Below are 18,413 nucleotides of genomic sequence, written 5' to 3' on the forward strand. Positions count from 1 at the left end.
CATCTTCATTGTCCATTTCAATATTTCATTTTGGTACATCTTCTTCCAAGTACCCAGATCGTATATACCTATATGAGCATGGTTCATCTAGTTGTCCTCGCTTTACCCTCACTTTCTCTTCACTTCATATTTACTCTATATTCACTCTATATTCACTCTGCCTGTTATAATTCTTCTTCTAGGGCCATAACTACTTAGTCATTCAAGCAGGATTTGGGTACTATTGAGAGAGGGACGAGAAAGATTGGCATGTGCATGCTGGCCAGTTGAAACCTTCTATTTCAGACGGTATATCTTCTTCCTCTGTATGCAATTATTGTCTTGACATTCTTTTGGTCTGATGTGCCTAATATGGGCGCGATGTATAAAGTGCATACATAAATTGAAGTGTCGGTTCCCATATTGACTCTCTGTCCTACCTCTACATTTACAGAGCCCTAGTAAAGGCTAGATAAGTATGTGAGTTTGTAAGCCTCAACTCAGCTGGTGAGATTAGCGATTTCGCAGATATAGTTCGAGTATGCAGAATTCAGTTGAGATGCTACTCCATTCCTACTAATAGGTTGTTTCCATCAGAATGTACAAGAAAATAGGCGCAATAGAGAAGGAGAACAGAACAAAAGGTATCGGACATGAAACACATCAGACGTGATCAATGAAACAGTACCGAAAAAGGCTTGTCCACACAATAGACATGGAACAAAAGCAGTGGTTTCACCGTAAAGAAAGACAGGCCCTCTTGACTCGGAAGAAAAATCACCTCTTGTCACCCCAAAGACCAACAATGCCAATAGAAAGCGCAATACCAGACAACCAAGTGCGCGCTCGGTTGAGCCGGCGCTCCCGGTCCATCTCGCGCTGAACGGTCTCACCGTTCACGTCATCCTGGGCTTCAACCACAACAAGGTCTTCATCCTTATTTGTGTTCAAGTCCCGGACTAGGGAGAAGTGGGAGACATCGCGGATCACAGCTGACGCCCAGTTCTTGAAGCCGAGGTGACGATTGAACCAGAAATCAACACCGTGGGCACTAATTGTAGAGAATGCCCACAGCCAGACCATGTATGGGTGTCGGCGACGCGGAGATGAGAGGCACCATGCGAAACAGAAGCAGGAATTGGCCAGGAAGGAGAGGCGTAGGGCATATCGGCGCGTTAAGCGCTTCACTTCGTTTAGGGAGCGGGCGGCGGTTGTCGCTGTTGGAAGGAGCTGCAGAGCTGGGATTGTGATGGATGATGTGGAGTAGGAGAGGCCCTGTAGAGTTGAAAGGAGTTGTTAATACTTGCTGATCATTATTTTATGATGCGATAGATGCGATTGACGTACGGTAAGAAGACCAAGGGAGACAGTGCCAACAAACTTGCTGACACTGATGGGGCAGGCCATGTTGCAGAATTCAAAAACAAGCACTTGTCCTAGAGCTGAAGATAACAAGATCCGAAGTGAGTAGTTGAGTTGAAGATTCACGTCAACATTGAAAAGAAGGAACGGTTCTTTTTTGGTGACGTCGCGGTCCGCCTCCACGCCAGCCAATCAGCGGGCAGCTGTTCTTCATCGCAATGAGAATCTATAACTACCTATGTTCTTCCACAGTAAAATTAGTAGCTATATATGTGTAGATACAAGTCTTGTCTATAATGTATCTTATTTGATATTCTATCCTATTTATGCACTCGTACGTTGGACAGGACATAAATCGTTGATACCTACATACCCGATAACCTCTGCCACTTGAAAGCTCTTCTAGTATATTTCAGAAATAAATTATTTTCTAGATAGTGTCAGCTCAATATAAAAACAGTGTATTCAGTATATAACACTCACGTATGTGGTAAGATAACGAACGGTGAAACACTCGGTTTCCTAGAGTATATATATACCATGCTCTTTAATATCTCGGCGCGGCCGGAGGCAAAGGGATGCAACAATAGAGGGAAAAGTCCATAATCCAACTGTCCCGAGTTAGTGAGAGGAATATCAAAGATGCGAACCAACTTCACTCTGGTGATTCCATATGTCCAGCTGGCTGGTTACTTCAACAGAGGAAATGTTTATAGGTATGGGCTGATACTGTCTATGAAGAAGCCCTAGGTCCCTAGAGGGTGATGCAAACGCGGGATAAAGACTATGTGAACTAACTATAGCCAGTCTTCTCACCATACAGCTCATTAAAGAATGTGTTGGCTGTTTCAGCTTTAGAATAATTCCTTGTAGGGCTTTGTATTTCTGGATCAGTAATCTCTTATGCATTTTATGCACAAAGCCGTGGAGCCGAGGTCCAACTGTGGGGAAGCGGGTATCATCAAACCACGACCTCCTGCCCAGGTGAACATCCCCAATTCCCCCACAATCTTTAAACCAATATCTTCAGTTCGTAACTAGTAGTTAGAATGCCGCTGCCCAAGACAGAATATTTGAGTGATTCCTGGAAGGATGGGATCTTCGGTGAGTTCGCTAGTCCATTATCACTGCGCAATCCTACTAACTCCTTGGTTCAGCAAACAAAGTGGTATTCTGCACAGGTGGCGCTGGCACTATCTGCAGTGCCCAGGTCCGGGCACTAGTACACCTTGGTGCCAACGCCTGCATTATTGGCCGCAATGTTGAGAAGACTGAGCGCGTCGCCCAGGACATCGCAACAGCGCGACCCGGTGCTAAGGTGATTGGGATTGGTTCCGTGGACGTGCGCAAGCTCGAGAGTTTGGAGCAAGCAGTTGAGCGCTGTGTCAAGGAGCTTGGAGGTATTGACTTCGTCATGTATGTCGATACATTAACTCGATCCCAGTCTTCGATTTTCATACTAATAGCATGTGACAGTGCTGGAGCGGCGGGTAACTTCCTCGCCTCGATCGAGCAACTTTCGGTTAATGCCTTCAAATCAGTTATGGATATTGACGTCTTGGGCTCTTATAACACCCTCAAGGCAACTCTTCCGTACCTAAAAGAGTCAGCAAGCAAACACAGAATGGACTCAAAGACTCGTGAGTGCACCATTCGGTGAATCCAACCATAAGTGTATCATTGGCACTGACAACCATCCAGTCCAACCATCACCGATTGGAACTGGCGGAAGAATTATCTTCGTCAGTGCCACCATTCACTACCGGGGTATGCCCTTCCAGACCCATGTATCCGTCGCCAAAGCCGGTATCGATTCCTTGTCGAACAGTGTTGCGATCGAGTATGGTCCTCGCGGGTTGACTTCTAACATCATTGCACCGGGCCCTATTGCATCGACTGAGGTTAGTATAATTCGCAATACTGTTCTTCCTGTGTCAAAAACTGATTGACTGACCATTTATTAGGGCTTGGAACGCCTCCTGCCATCAGATGCCATGGAAGCCTATACCAAGGCCCAACCGCTCGGCCGTTTTGGCCATGTCCGCGACATCGCTGACGCTACCGTGTATCTCTTCTCAGACACTGGCAGCTATGTCAGTGGTCAAACGCTTGTTGGTGAGTTGTCAGATAACGAAGAAGAACACTATGAACGTTCCATACTGACACATAAACAGTCGATGGTGCAAACTGGCGCATGTCAGCAGGTGGTGCTTCCGGTGGAAGCCTGTCTTACCCGGACTTCTTACTTTCAGGAGATGAGGTACCAAACGTGACTGGCAAGAAGTCTAAGCTTTGAGAAAATGAAACAATGCGCGAAACATTGATAATACACCAGGGATTTTCGGACTTCTATATTTTGGACAAATTCTACTACGTATCACTACACTGGATCTGGCAGATAGAGATTGTATTCATTCATCATGTTTTAAAACTGATGTTATCCTTCCTAAACATCATTCCCAAAGTGTTGTGTCTCCACTCTGCAAGACACTCCTCTCGGCTCTGGTTTCAGTGACAATAGTCTATAGCAAATTCAAAACAAACCGTGTTCCATACCCGCTGGAACGGCGCAAAAGGATTCTTCGCCATTGCTAGCCAAGAATGTGAAAAGGATATGGGTATGCTCTGACCTTTAGGCGGAGACTTGCCCATTTGAATAGGTCTCCTCCCTCTTCTTCCCGTCGTGGGACATATCGCTGAAGCTCCGGATGCCCACTTTTTGTATCATCATCTGCCCACGAGGCTTGATCGCCGAAGTTGTGGAAACATTAGGGGTGAATCGATAGGTTGAAGCTCGTTCGCCTGGCGGATGGGACAACTTGCCGGATATTTGCTGTAGGAGCTGGTGGTGATTTGAGGCTTGCTCAATGTTTTTGTATGGAATCTAACGCATCTAGTGTCAGTCTCCTTTGAACGGCGGATGTTTCAAGTAATTTTGGGCAAAGGGGACAAGTACCTCGGCGCCGTAACCCACCACGGTGGCGATAAAAAGAACCCAGTGTAATAGCTTGACTGCCTTGCAAAGATCATTGGGCATGATTGTAAAGGTCTCGTCTCACGACCGAGAGCTCTCCTGGGTGTTTCCGAATTGTCAAGGCCGTTGTGTAATTGTCCGCATTATAGACTCGGTCTGGTGGCCGCATCTGCTTTGACTCAGTGTAAACTTGAACCGACAGCTTGCTGGTTGGTTGCTGGATGTGCTTGGCTTGCTTGTCACAGACCAGACCCGTAACATGTTCTTATTTGGGGTCTTTGTTGGACCGAGGGACTAGGTGACCCCACGAGCGGCCCTGAGAACATCGTCTTCCTGTTAGCAATTATTACTAGTGTATGAGGGCCTGATACTCAGCATACTCATATCCTAGAGCAGTAGAAAACCATCAAAGAATGCAGATCGACGTTTGACACTAAGTTGTTACTCCGGAGGATAGAACCCCAGGGACAAGACCGCTCGTTCGACCAAGAGCTATGGTGTCAGCAGTCCACCATGGCTGTATTATAGACTACACTAGATATACTCAGTGGCACGAAACTGCCAAGGATTTCATTCAACCTGGGAAGAACGATCTATTCGGCAACATTGGAAGCCGAGTGCACTGGCCTTCCGGCAAGCCGACGACATTCAGCCGCAACCACATGGCGCAGAACTCAAGTCTACATGTGTATCAAGTGCACCCGCCGAGACTGTCTACGCAGAGCTAATTCTAGGAAAGGTATAATTGAATTGAACAGAAGCTTAATGTAGATTGTACTGTTCAAGAGGCAGCCTATTCATAGAAAAAGAGCATTCAAGGGACCAAAGAGACACTCCATTGTTCTCTTTATTGGAGATTTCATAATAGTCATTGTTGAAGAAAGGTCCTGTCAGCATTGAACAATGGGAAAGCCCATTGATTGGTCTAAGAGGGTGAGACCAAATCATTGAGCAAGGTGATTGACGAATGGGGTGACAGAGCCTCACCTTCACGTCGTGTGTCGAGGCCTGGGTATATCTTCTCCCCTTCGCTCCCAACTTCTCTTCCTTCTTCTCCTTCTCCCCTCTCTCTCTTCTCCATCGTCGTGAGTTTTCTTTCGCTGCTTTGTTTCAAAAGCTCTAGCAATCTCCAAATCTTGTTTCTGGTTAGTCCTAACCATCCTTCCAAGTAACCTGTCTACCTTTTCTAACACCTTGTCGCGTAGCCTTGTGTGTCCAGTTTCCAGGCACATGTCACAAGACCTATTCTCACACCTTCTCACGCATCTCCAAAGACGTGTCTCTGCTGTGTAAGTCTTTCTGGCCCTTCTCTTCTCTTTTTCCATGCATGGTCTCTAACCACTTCCACTGTAGCAACCATTGACTATTTCTCTGAGTCTCTGACCCACTCTTCCTTGTGTCACCTTTTCTTCTGTGAGTCCAGCTACCTTTGCAAGCAACTTTTCCAAGCATCATATCTAACATTTTTCAAAGTTCAGTATGGCAACCCAGCAGGGACCGGCCCGCCGTAACGGCGTCATTGGGTTCAATATGACGGGTGCCCCCACCCCCGCCATCCCTAAGATCGCCCCGCCCCGCAATGGACCCATTAGCTTCCAGATGATGCCTGGTCCTTCTTCGACTGCCTCTTCTTCTTCTTCTCTCATCAACCAGGGTCCTCCGCACAGGACTACCCCCCTGGTGGGCCCCGCCACAGCCCATTCTTCCCCCTTCAGTGCCCGACCAAGTCAGGCACAGCGCGAAGTTAGCGCTCTTAATGAAAAGCTAAGCGATGCTGAAGCCACTATTTATCGCCAGGAGATGGAGTTGGACTGCGCCAGGTCCCAGGCCGCATCGCTCCAATCTCAAGTGGCCGAAAAGCGAAGTACTACTCGATTTGTGGACCAGCAGCAAATCAATGCAATGGTCCACCAGTCAAGTAGCAACCGTGCTCGCGAATTTGATGCTCAATTCAAGAACATCGACGACCAGTTGGACCATGTGTCCGAGGAGCTCGAACGCGCCGAAGGCAACACAAGCGCCCTTCAACGTGTCAGACAACTCCTCGAAAAGGACCGTGCCGATGTCCAGGAGTTGCGACGAGCAGTTGCAGCTAGTGAATACAATCTGCAGCGTCAAAAGCGCCTTGCTGGTGCGGAGGACCGAGTTAAAGGACTTCTTAAAAACATGGAGAAAATGCTTGCTGCGGCTATGCAGGGCACAAGGGGAAGTCAGGTCCAGACTAGCAAGGCACCAATTGCTGAGTCTGCGACCCCCCCTGTGGGCATTGCGCGCCGCCGTGCCGTGGGATGCCAGGAACCAGGCTCCCAGGGGCAAGCATTTGAACCTCACCCGCAGGAGCTCGGCAAGGGAAAGGAACGTGGCCCGAGATCGCTTGGTCCTGAGGATCACAAGGTTGATGGGTATATGAGCCTCGACGTTGATGATGTCGACTGCTCTATCAGATGTCAATCGGAAAGCCCCAGCATTCTTTCCGACGTTATGTCATTGGATAGTCCCAGATCATCACGGGCTGGATCACCCATGGATATTACAACTGAAGCCACTGAACAAGAACTTGCCGCCCACATGTTGCAGGCAGATGAGTGGCAGGTGGGCGACCGAAATGCAGCCGTGCAAAAAGCACCAGCTACCACCCTTACCATAACTCCCCAGCAAGTGGAGACCAACGATATGATGGAAATCGACGACCAGCTCTTTTGTTCCGAAATTGCAACCTTGAACGGCGAGGATACTGACAATAAGATGGAATGGGTTGGGGAGCCAGCACATATGATCACAGTCTCCAACAAAGATGACCCGGCGGCTCCGAGCCAGGCATCTTGCGGTCAGGCCCCCCTCATTCCCGCAGTGAATACCAATGCCGATGATGTCCTGATGGTTGCTGGCCAGATATCCAGCGCCGTGATTCCCCCAAATCCCGCCAATACCTGTCCTATTCCGATTTCGCCGCGCCTGTGTCACACAATCGCAGAAGGCGTGGCGATTGCCTGGGAAACCCCCAAGTTGCCGAGCGACCGCGCCCGCGTATTCAAACGGCGGGACCGTTTTACCGGGAGCCGTCGCCGTTACGTGCGCCAGAGGGTGATAGAAGTCGTCAATCTCCCTGCACGGAAACGGAGAGCGGGCATTGTCGGGTTCAATGAGGACGAAGGACCAAACTGCAAGAAACGGATCACGAAAGAGATGGTTGAAGCCAATGGATCGCTTTTGCTTCCCCTTTCTAAGGGATATGTGATGAACACAGCCCCGAAAGTGCCAGAAATGAGTGTGCCAGCTGTTTCGCAGCCAGCTCAATCTGTGCATGTTTCAACAGAGGAAGTGCCCACCCAGGCAGTCATGAGTGTGCCAGCTGTTTCGCAGCCAGCTCAGACTGCTTTGGAGTACACTGAGTCTGTTATGACCGATCAGACAGTCATGAGTGAGCCAGCTGTTTCTCAGCCAACTCTGACTGTTCTGGAGTACACCGAGACCGTCTCGACCGAGCAAGTGCCCACTGAGGCAGCTATGAGTGCGCCAGCTGTTCCCAAGCCGACTCAAGCTGTTTTGGGGTCCACTGTGCCCGTGTCCGGTGGTGTACTTGAGTACACTTCTCTCGCGTCAACTGTGTCCATCCCATCTGATGGAGTTGTGGGTGCGCCTGCTCCTAGTGAGCCAGCCCCAACTAAGTCAGCCCAGGCTGAGCGATCGTCAGCTGAGGAAGTTCTGAGTGTGCCTGCTGTTACTAAGCCGACTCTGAATGAATCAGACCTGACTTGGCAGACCGAGGATGAGCTTGTTGTTCCGAACCTGCGGACCGGTACCCGTTCGCACCTCGATGTGTTGCTTGCGAAGCGAGCGGCAAGGACTCAAGCTCGTCCTACCATCATGTCTTCTCCTGAGGGGTTGCAGGTCACAGCAACCTCTCGAATTATCTCCACCTCTTCCCTGGTCGCCAGTCCCGAAGACGCTTCGGTCAAGAATGCCGTTGCAACAGGGACAGATTCCCGTGCGGGGGTTTCGAAGGGTACCGAGAGGGTCGAGGACGCCGAAAACCCGACTTGCAGCGCTCAACAGACTGCAGGAGAACAGCGGGACGAAATGGGCGGAGAAGAGGCAGCGACTTCTGGTCTTCAAATGCCAGGAGCTTGGCCTTCCGACCCACCCGCCGTCACTGCGTCTGGCGAGTCAGACATGCATGAGGGATCGGCTTTGCTGAGGGGGTTGTGGACAGGAGCTCGATGGCTCTCCTTTGGTGTGTTCGTCATGGTGATGGTGATGCTGCTGTCGTTCCCCCTGTGGGCAGCTCACCTTGGACACCTGGCTTACGCCTTGGAGGGCCCTGAACAGTTCCTGGAGGAACTGCGGTGGGAGCACGGGTATGATGTTCCGTTCGTGGAGCGGATTGTCTATGTTTTCCTCCGTTGTTTTGCCGGAGATCGGACTTTGTTCGGTTAATGGCAAGTGGTACGCACCCCATCAAGGGGAGGGACGAATGGGCCACCTCTTGATGGGTAATATGATATTACAACGACAAGGCAGGAAGCTGGCGAGTCCGACGATTGCCGCTTCAACTGCAGAAGTACAACGACAGCGGCTCAAGGGGAGGGACGAATGGGCCACCTCTTGAGTCCGCAAAAACGACAATGCAGTAAGCTTGCAAGTCCGATGATTGCCGCTTCACCTGCACAGTTACAGCGACATGTGTCTGTTACCAAAGACACAGAAACAAGAACCCATTGTTTGAGTACCCTTGTTTGATTACCATTGTCGACGCCCATGGCATTCTGTCAGGGTACCTGTTCTGAGTTGTGTTCGATTTTCTTGTTCGCCCACCCTTCGGGGTGGTGTATGTTTATTTGTGTCGGTTGTCGAAAGACAACATGTACGATTTGTTTGTTGTTCACCCTTCGGGGTGATGTATGATTTCTTGTCGGCCGTCGAATGACGTAATGTTCGAGTACTGTTCCGACGCCATGTCCGAGTCAGATGTCTGGGCCCAAGAGTATATTATATACGGGTATATTTTGTTTCGTCTACCCAGGAAACTGGGTAGATGTGCGATTGGCGTCATCTTGCCCGCACATGAGAACGATTATACCACACCGTCTGCGTGTTCAGCAGGCTGGCCATGCAATTACGCCAACAGCAAGCCAGCTCCTGGGAGCGGAGAGCATTATACGATCTCCCAGGAGCTGGCATGATGGTACAAACAACACCATCTGCATGGTCAGCCTGCCGAACACGCAGCACGAACATTAGCCAGCCCCTGGGAGATGAGAACATTATATAATCTCCCGGGGGCTGGCACATGGCACAAAAGTTGCCATCTGCGTGTTCAGCAGGCTGGCCATACTACCTACATCAATAGCCAGCTCCTAGGAGTAGGGACATTATATGACCTCCTGGGAGCTGGCTACATGGTCAGCCTGCTGAACACGCTAATTCACAAACAAGACGCTAGCCCCTGGGAGATGCAAGCATTATATCATCTCCCAGGGGCTGTCAATATGGCACAAAAGCTGCCACCTGCGTGTTCAGCAGGCTGACCATACCACCTTCAGCAACAGCCAGCTCCTGGGATCCGAGAGCATTTCATAATCTCCCAGGAGCTGGCAAAATGGCACCAACAACGCCAGCTCCATGGTCAGCCTGCTGAACACGCAACACAAAAGTTAGCCACCCCCCGGGAGATGAGAACATTATACCATCTCCCGGGGGCTGGCAAAATGGTATACAATCTACCATCTGTGTGTTCAGCGGGCTGGCCATGCCACTTTGCAACAACACGCCAGCTCCTGGGAATGGGGGACATTATATGATCACCTAGGAGCTGGCTGCATGGTCAGCCTGCTGAATAAGTCAATTCACCAACAAGACGCCAGCCCCTGGGTGATGGGACCATTACATGATCTCCTAGGGGCTGGCAACAGGGACACCAACAAGACACCAGCTCCTGGGAGCGGGGAACATTATATGGTCTCTCAGAGGCTGGAAACGTGGCACAAACACGCTATAATGCCACCTGTATGGTCAGCCTGCTGAACACGCCAGTTCGCCAACGACAAGCCAGCCCCTGAGAGCTGGGAACACCAAATGACCTCCCCGGGGTTGGCAACATGGCACAAACACAATCCAATGCCGTCTACATGTTCAGCAAGCCGACCGTGCCAATTTCGTCACCAAGTGACAGCACGCCAGCTCCTGGGAGCGGGGAACATCATTTGATCTCCCAGGAGCTAGCATCATGGCAGAAGAACAAAATACAGCGAGAGCCGTACCACAGGGTCGGCTATGAGTGGACTGCACAAAGGCCCCAAGAGCAGAGCAACGACTACTTGGATGCCACCTGCATGGTTCGCCTGCTGAACATACCAATTTCAGCAACAACAGCCAGCCCCTGGGGGATGGGAACATCAAATGATCCCCTAGCGACTGGCAATATGGCATATAAAACAGCCAGCTCCTGGGATTTGGGACATCATTTAATCTCGCAGGAGCTGGAAAACACGATACTGAAGTATACGCCTTAGTGTGGCACGGTCACAAATTGGTGACCCCCGCGCATTTACCACGCTGACTACGCGGTTTCCGCGCTCGGCTAAATTCCTTGCCAGTATCAAAATTGTGTTTCGCGACCTTGAAATGTATACCGCAGTACCGTGTATTGTTCGCGGCTCTCGGAAGAGACCATGCCGACTCCGAGCAGCTAAAAAGATTGTACTGCGGTATACGGCTATCAACATGATTTTGAACACATACCCGATAGTTAGGCACTGGAGTCCTTGCTATCTTCACTTTTACAAGAAATCCCGATAACAATACACGGTATGCGACTCGGATGAGAATCTTTTCGTGGAGCCTACGAATACCAAGGCGAATTTCTAAGCCCGGAAGATGCCGCCTACACAGTCAGCAGGCTGACTGACCATAATCCACCAATGACGGAACGAGCCACGCAGGAGCTGGCGTCACCCACTCCACTTCCCGCTGAAAGAAGATCACTTATCTCCATACCCCCTCGACATATTGTTCCCATCGTTCTTGAAAGTCTCCTCTCACTTTAAGGAGAGACGCATCGCCTTGCTTCTGACTTGCATTCTTGCGACAATCCTCATTTCACTCCATCGCCATGTTTGTGCGCTCAGTCTTGCTGGGTGGCGCCGCTGCTCTTAGCGCCAGTGCCATGCTAGTCGTCCCCGAGATGGAACCTAAAGTCGATATTATTGAAGATGGATTTGTGAATATCCACCCTATGCTTTTGGAGGATGTTCATCATGCGATTGTTGACCTGCCCTGCTCTGAATGTCCTCTCCGTGAAACCAACGACGAAGGTGTTGTTAGCTGGACGGAAGGCAAGCCATCATCTCTGGTAAACATGACAGAATCCATTTTATTCATCCGAACCGACTAACAAACCCCAATAGACTCTCGAATTCTCGATCGAAGACAGCCGCCTGCTGGCCAACGGCCGCCAAATATTCCCACCGGCCCCGCCCATCCCAATTCTTGCGGTCCAACAAAATGAAGAGGGAGAGGACTCCGCCCCCATGCCTGTTGGATATGCGCTTGAAATCATGCCCATGGCTGCACCATCGGATGAGCCGGGCTACGAACTCCTGGATATTCGATTCACTGTTCTTGACCTGGAGACCCACCCAGTCCCTGTCGATACCGTTGCGATTACCGTTCTACAGGATCCCAACGGCGAGCTCTTCATCGCTCGGACTGAAATCGAAAACACTGCCCCTGCCTCCGACCGTTTGTCTTGGAAGGAGTGCCACGGCAAGGCCAAATGCCTGCAGGAACTTCTGGTCTCTCGCATTCGGGGCCTCTTGTCTGGTGCCAAGGCTCGCGTGATGGGCATGGCCAAAGCCGGCCACAAGAGCTGCCATGGCAAGCACAAGGGCAAGACAATGGGCCACCACGGAGAACACGAAGAAGGCCATGACGGTATGCCTTTCCCTCCCCCACCTCCTTTCGAGGAAGAGGGCTCTGGACGTGAAAAGTTCGGCCCCGGCGGCCACCATGGCCACGCCCACGGCTCCGCTCGTCCCCACCATCACCACCCCCACCACGGCGCTTTCGCCCGCACTTTCTCTCGCATTGTGCACTTTATCGTTGTCCCCGCTATTTTGGGTGTCCTGGCTGGATTGACCGCTAGTGCCATTGGCATGCTGGTCGGCCAGGCCGTGGTTTTCCTCTGGCAACGCTACCGCGGCACCACTGCTTCAGAGCACAAGGCCGCCTGGGAGGACGGCGAGGCCTGTGAAAAGCAAGGCCTCATGGCCATCCCTCGCTCTTCTGAGGAGGTCCTTCCTGAATACACTGAGCCTTCTGAGGCCCGGGGATCACTTGATAAGAACTAAAGAAAAAACAAAAACAAACCAAAAAACCAAAAAAAAAAAACATATTGATGTTGTCTTCCAATCGAGGCCCGCTGTCTTTTGTTCGAGAGCCGCCCAGTCACACTTTGAGTCTCATCTAGGCTTTCCTTTCTACACCCAACAAAAACAAATACGAAAAAAAAAAATACAAATACAAAGGCAATTCTTGAAATCGTCTATTGAGTCACCTTTCAAGCCATTTTTCGCCCAAGACCCATTACCAGCCAGCTGGACTGACCTTTCAATCTCTTTCTCTGAACAAGACAGATCCCTTGGAAAAGACCAAGACCAAGATCACAAACAAGACCAAACAGAAACAAGACCAAAATAACGAACAACACCAAGCACAGCATCAAACCAAAGCAAAATTAAAACAAGCGCCACAAGAACCAAAAAAGATTCCACTATCCTTGAGCAACAGCCACTGCCAGCCAGACTGAGCTTTCCATTCATTTGCCAACCCAATAGGTCAGAAACACCGAGCCCTCTGACGCTTCAGGGTCATCGACAAGAACAAACAACAATCCCAAAAAAATCCACAAAGTTCTGCTGTCGTTCGCCCGTGGCCACAACCTGTCACACTAGACTTTCCACTTTTTTCACGGCCAAAATTCACATTCTCCATTCAATGCTGAAGCCCGAGTCACTCGACAAGAACAAAAACCAAAAAAACTCCAAAAAAAAACAGTTCCGCTGTCTTTTGCCCTACGACCATCACTAGCCAAACCAGGCTCTATCTTTTTTCTCCACGGCCAGTGCTTCTGAAATGGCTCTGACACCCAAGAATCACGGGACAAGAACAAAAACCAAGTTCCGCTGTCTACTGATTAAGGGCCAATGCCACTTGCACAGTCTGCACAGTGCTGAATCAATGTCATGTGCTTGTTCGCTCGGACTGGGCTATCCCACTGCCAATTTCCAATGGCCAATGATTGCCTTGGGCTTGGTGTTGTTCAAATCTTGTTTTGTTTCAATTCGTCTTGTTGCTCTTGGTCTTGCTCATATCTTGTTCTATTCCTAAATCCTGTCTTGTTCCAATCTTTTCTTGCTCCCATTTCACCTACACCTTTTTGATTCCAATATTTTCTTTCACTCTCAAGTTAAGCTTCTCAAATCCTGTTCTATTCTCAATTTTTGTTTGGTTTCAATGTGTTTCTTTTGCTCGCATGTCAAGCTTGGACAAGTGTTTTCAATTCCCAATTTTAGTTCCACGATATATGTTCGTGTTTTCTCCTGTCAGGCTTGTGCAGTGTTTCTTGTGCAGTGTTTATATCCATGTCAATCAAGCCTCATAAATTGAAATATCTCTAGTTCTTAAGCTTTTCTCTGTAGTATAGGATCGTAGAATTGTAGTCCACTGCACTGACTGGTAATCTACCCTGACAGTGAAGGATATTGTAAAGTATAGGCCTTAAAATGGCATACAATGTCATGTATAGCCCTTGAAATGTAAATACTACAATACCTTTGGGTGTCTTCTGCATATGTCTTTCCTCCTTGTAGCTATTGGTCCACCGTGCAGTTTCCACAATCCCAAAGGCCAGAACCAAGGAAAGATGAATTCGTACAGAAGACCTTTCTATGTATACCCTTTGAATGCTGTGATGCCAAGCTATGGATAAGGCTGAGGACAGTCACGTGAAACCAGCATCATCACGCCCCCTCTTATCAATCCGACAACAACACCCGACGCAATCGTCTTGTTCTGCAGGCCTAATCCTCGGCCAAGGATGATTTAGCTTGTACGATGACCTTGAAGCTCCAATTTAAATTACGCACGGGCTTTTTTTCCTATTCCTAGCCCGGATCTGCTGGATTCGAAGTCGCCTGTAGCTTGATCCCGACATCATCGGTTATCGGCTTCAGGACATTCTCACAAATTCCCACGTTCACCTCTCCAACATGATACCGTGGTCCTCCTTCGTTCAGAAGGCCCAGAGCCTGATTGACCCTGCAAATTTCAACATTCCCGCCCTATCCTCACCCGATCATAATCCCTCCAAGGCATCGCTGTTCCGGCAACAATTCCGCCTCCCTGATTCACAGAACCCGCTTCAAGAGATCACCGCTGATCTCGTTCTACCACTACCAAATTCCTCGGCAAATCAAGGAGATGGCTCGCGCAGGGTTGACCGGGCGGGAAATACATACAACGGACGTCTGCATCTAAGTGAACGTTTCATCTGCTTTTCAACCCAGCCGACGAGCTTCATTCCTTCTGCCACAGCAAGTGCCTCAACCACTTGGACTGGCCAGACACACGGCACGGGGCCGTCCGGCAATGGATTCATTCTCCCGCTATCCTGCATACGACGTGTCGAACGCCTTCATAGCGCCAACCATGTTTTCTCCCTGGCACTCACAACATGGAATGGTTTGCTCAATAAGCCACAAGAACCCAACTTCGCCCCTCAACGCCTCATATTGCAGCTTGTCGGTAGCAGACAGGCCTGCGAGCGATTCTGTGACACGCTGAAAAAAGGCCTGCGGGAAGGAATGAAGGAGGTTGACAGCTTGCGGAGCGTCGTCTCGGATTGTTATTCGGAATATTTGCTCTCAGGCGCAAAGGGAAAGGGACAAGAAGGGAATGAGGCTGATACTCGTCAGCCCCCAGATGCGGGGCTAGGCCTGATTTTCCGCTACCCTGGTGATGCACGCAAACTGCGTGACCGCAGCAAGATGAGACTTTGGGGCGAATATTTCAGAGGTAAAGAGACTTTTATCTTTTTTAGATTAGATATTCCGGCATCTGACTGATATCCTCTAGAAAATGGTCGCAATGCCACGTTGGTTCGCCAACCAACCTTCCACAAGCTAATCAGAGTTGGTTTGCCAAATCGGTTACGTGGAGAAATATGGGAGCTTACATCCGGTTCTCTGTTCCTTCGTCTACACTCTCCGAAGCTGTATCAACAGACATTGGCCAAATTTGAGGGACAAGAATCCCTTGCTATCGATGAGATTGAGAAAGATTTGAATCGCAGTCTACCAGAGTATCCTGGATTCCAGAGCGAAGAAGGCATTGGACGCTTGCGACGAGTTCTCACTGCCTACAGTTGGATTGACCCGGAGATCGGGTATTGCCAAGCCATGAACATTGTGGTTGCTGCATTATTGATGTATGTTTAGAATATCAAGTCGCCAAGGGTGTCTGCTAACTTGACTAGATACACGTCAGAGGCCCAGGCCTTTTTCCTTCTTTCTGTGCTGTGTGGCCGTCTCCTTCCCGGTTACTATTCAACAACAATGTATGGCACACTGCTCGACCAGAAGGTCTTCGAGTCTCTAGTCGAGAAAACAATGCCAGTCCTCTGGGATCACCTCACCAAATCAGATGTGCAGCTCTCTGTGGTATCGTTGCCATGGTTTCTCTCCCTCTACATTAACTCTATGCCGCTCGTCTTTGCTTTCCGTGTCTTAGATGTGTTCTTCTTAGAAGGGCCAAAAGTCCTCTTCCAAGTCGGTCTTGCCATTCTCCGAGTTAACGGCGAGGAGCTTCTCGAGACACAAGATGACGGGTCGTTTATCTCTGTCTTGAAGTCATATTTCTCACGATTGGATGAATCGGCCCACCCGAGATCAGAGAACCCCAAGCTGCGGGCCATTACTAGGTTCCAAGAATTGATGGTTGTTGCTTTCAAGGAGTTTTCTGGCATCACTCACAGCACGATCACCGAGACCCGCGAAAAGCACAAGGGTGCTGTGCTAGAAAACATCGAGACTTTTGCAAAGCGTACTTCTATCCGCAATCTCGGACCCGAAAGCAAACGCCTGAGCGTGGATGATCTTGGAACGATATACGACCGCTTCTATGAAACTTTGTACCAGTGGGAACAGCACCAGAGAGTTATCGAGGAAGAGACGAGGCGCCAAGAGAGGAAGAAATCCCAACGCCTTTCCATGCTTGCTCCTCCTGCGGATACCCAAGTTGGCCGCGTTGGTCTTGGACCTAGCCCTACACATATGGATTATGATGCTTTCCGGGAGTTTTTAGCCGCCACATCCAAATGGGCGGTCGCTGACTCCCCTGGGCCCTCGAGGAAAGAATCCTCATCCGGGAAATCGGCATTGTGGGCGAACCGCAGGCAGCCAGCTGACCATGAGTTCATGCAACGCCTCTACCGCAAGTGGGGCACAGACCCCGAGGAGGGATTGAATCTTCAAAATGTGGTAAATGGTCTCGCCCGGCTGAAGGGATCCCCTGACATCATGAACAACATCAACTATTTCTTCGACCTGTATGATGACAATGGAAATGGCCAGGTCGATCGTGAGGGGATCCTCAAAATATCCGAGGCGCTGTTGTTCCTCTCCCGGCGTGGATTTGAGGGCACCATCACGGCCACTCCATCTGTAGAAAATTTGAACTCGTCGGGAGACCGCGAGCACCCCGAGAACTCGCTCACTACGGACGAGAAATTCCTCGGTAGTGTCAGCGCATTCATCCGTCGCTGCTTCGAATACGCCGACCCCAGCCACCCAGAGAACCAAAAAACAGACCAGCAAGATGCAACGGCAGAGGCAACTGAGAAGTTAGATTCATTTGCCATTGGCGACGACGATGACGACGAAGAAGAAGAAGAAAACCTGATTGATATTGATGATGCCAAGTCCACCGACTCTCCAGCACCAGACGCAACCCCCCAGTCAGCCAAGTCTACCGCCGCCGAATCAGACAGTAACGACCATAACCGCTCAGCATCTGAGTCTGCCAACCCCGCTCTCGACCCTAATAATCCCCTACACATCACACTCCCCACTTTCCGAATGGTTGTCCTGGCCGACGAACTGCTAGAGCAGTTCTTTGAATCCTACTTCCCTCAATCCTTCCACCTCTCCGACCACCCCCACCCCGCAGCTCTAGCCGCATCATCCTCAATGTCATCCAACCTCACAACCTTCTCCAACCTCGGCAGTATCCGTCCCCACGGATTCACCGCCGGCTCAGCACCCGTCGCCGGCGCCTCAGGAGGCATCGTGCCGCCAGGCAAGGGCCTACGCGGCGTCCTCGACAACATCGTCTCGGACGGAATCCGCATGGCCGCCGAAGTCAAAAAGCGAATGGACGAGGCGCAGCGCGATCTCGAGCGCAACGCCCTCGGCCGCGAGGAAGAAGAAGACGACGATGACGATGACGACTATCCCCGTCGTGAAAACACTGCCGCTGCCATCCCTGGCGGTATCCCCAGCTGGGGCGCTGGCGCATACGGCGCTGATCGGGAGCGTCGTAGCGTTGTCCGTGACGCTGACCGTGACCTCCTTGAAGGAGCCGAGGTACTTGGCGGTGGAAAAGAAGAGAGAACTTCTCTCTTGGACGGAAAGGATGATGCGAACCACGCTCCTCGCAAGGTCTCTAGCTCTGCGACTTCTGTTAAGGGTCGTGGTTCTTCCACAGTCCGCGATGGCGAGGTTATTAGCAAGCTCGTCGAGTTTGACTCATGATATCCTTGCATACTGTCTTATGTCATATACGGTTGATCGCCATCTCATATGTTTTCTTTTTTCTCATTGCCGATCCCTTTGTTAGATCATCATGCAATCTTGTACTACAACAACCCTTGGTTTGGATGTTTCAATTCATTGTCCGATTGCGTGGTTCCCCTCGGATTAGAACCTGGATTTTTAGATCCCTGTTAGAAAGAACTCTACTGCTGGATCATTTCTTGTTTATTGGACATATAGATTCTATGTAGCACTCTTCGTACATGTACCAAATTCTAGTTATATGGTAT

At 50.1% G+C, this 18,413-nt stretch overlaps 5 protein-coding genes across 5 annotated transcripts; 4 read left to right on the top strand and 1 right to left on the bottom strand.

The window, feature by feature from the left end:
* Positions 1–756: 756 nt before the first annotated feature.
* On the bottom strand, positions 757–1,386 carry PEX2_043400 (uncharacterized protein; the record flags this gene model as incomplete). The annotated part of the gene is made up of 2 exons (XM_016741615.1): positions 757–1,254; positions 1,327–1,386. 2 exons carry the CDS (start codon positions 1,384–1,386, stop codon positions 757–759), a joined length of 558 nt encoding a protein of 185 aa, XP_016603317.1.
* Positions 1,387–2,390: 1,004 nt separating this feature from the next.
* Positions 2,391–3,637, top strand: PEX2_043410 (SDR family oxidoreductase; the record flags this gene model as incomplete). Its single annotated transcript, XM_016741616.1, has 6 exons — positions 2,391–2,445; positions 2,499–2,757; positions 2,818–2,981; positions 3,043–3,242; positions 3,306–3,456; positions 3,516–3,637. 6 exons carry the CDS (start codon positions 2,391–2,393, stop codon positions 3,635–3,637), a joined length of 951 nt encoding a protein of 316 aa, XP_016603318.1.
* Positions 3,638–5,794: 2,157 nt separating this feature from the next.
* Positions 5,795–8,752, top strand: PEX2_043420 (uncharacterized protein; the record flags this gene model as incomplete). Its single annotated transcript, XM_016741617.1, has 1 exon — positions 5,795–8,752. The coding sequence occupies one exon, from the start codon at positions 5,795–5,797 to the stop codon at positions 8,750–8,752; it is 2,958 nt and encodes a 985-aa protein (XP_016603319.1).
* A 2,674-nt stretch (positions 8,753–11,426) lies between these two features.
* PEX2_043430 (uncharacterized protein) lies at positions 11,427–12,663 on the top strand (the record flags this gene model as incomplete). Its single annotated transcript, XM_016741618.1, has 2 exons — positions 11,427–11,666; positions 11,722–12,663. 2 exons carry the CDS (start codon positions 11,427–11,429, stop codon positions 12,661–12,663), a joined length of 1,182 nt encoding a protein of 393 aa, XP_016603320.1.
* Positions 12,664–14,583: 1,920 nt separating this feature from the next.
* On the top strand, positions 14,584–18,123 carry PEX2_043440 (GTPase-activating protein; the record flags this gene model as incomplete). The annotated part of the gene is made up of 3 exons (XM_016741619.1): positions 14,584–15,388; positions 15,449–15,800; positions 15,849–18,123. 3 exons carry the CDS (start codon positions 14,584–14,586, stop codon positions 18,121–18,123), a joined length of 3,432 nt encoding a protein of 1,143 aa, XP_016603321.1.
* Positions 18,124–18,413: the final 290 nt, after the last annotated feature.

The sequence above is a fragment of the Penicillium expansum genome, assembly GCF_000769745.1.
Source record: "Penicillium expansum strain MD-8 chromosome Unknown contig145, whole genome shotgun sequence".
NCBI classification, from domain to species: Eukaryota; Fungi; Ascomycota; class Eurotiomycetes; order Eurotiales; family Aspergillaceae; genus Penicillium; species Penicillium expansum.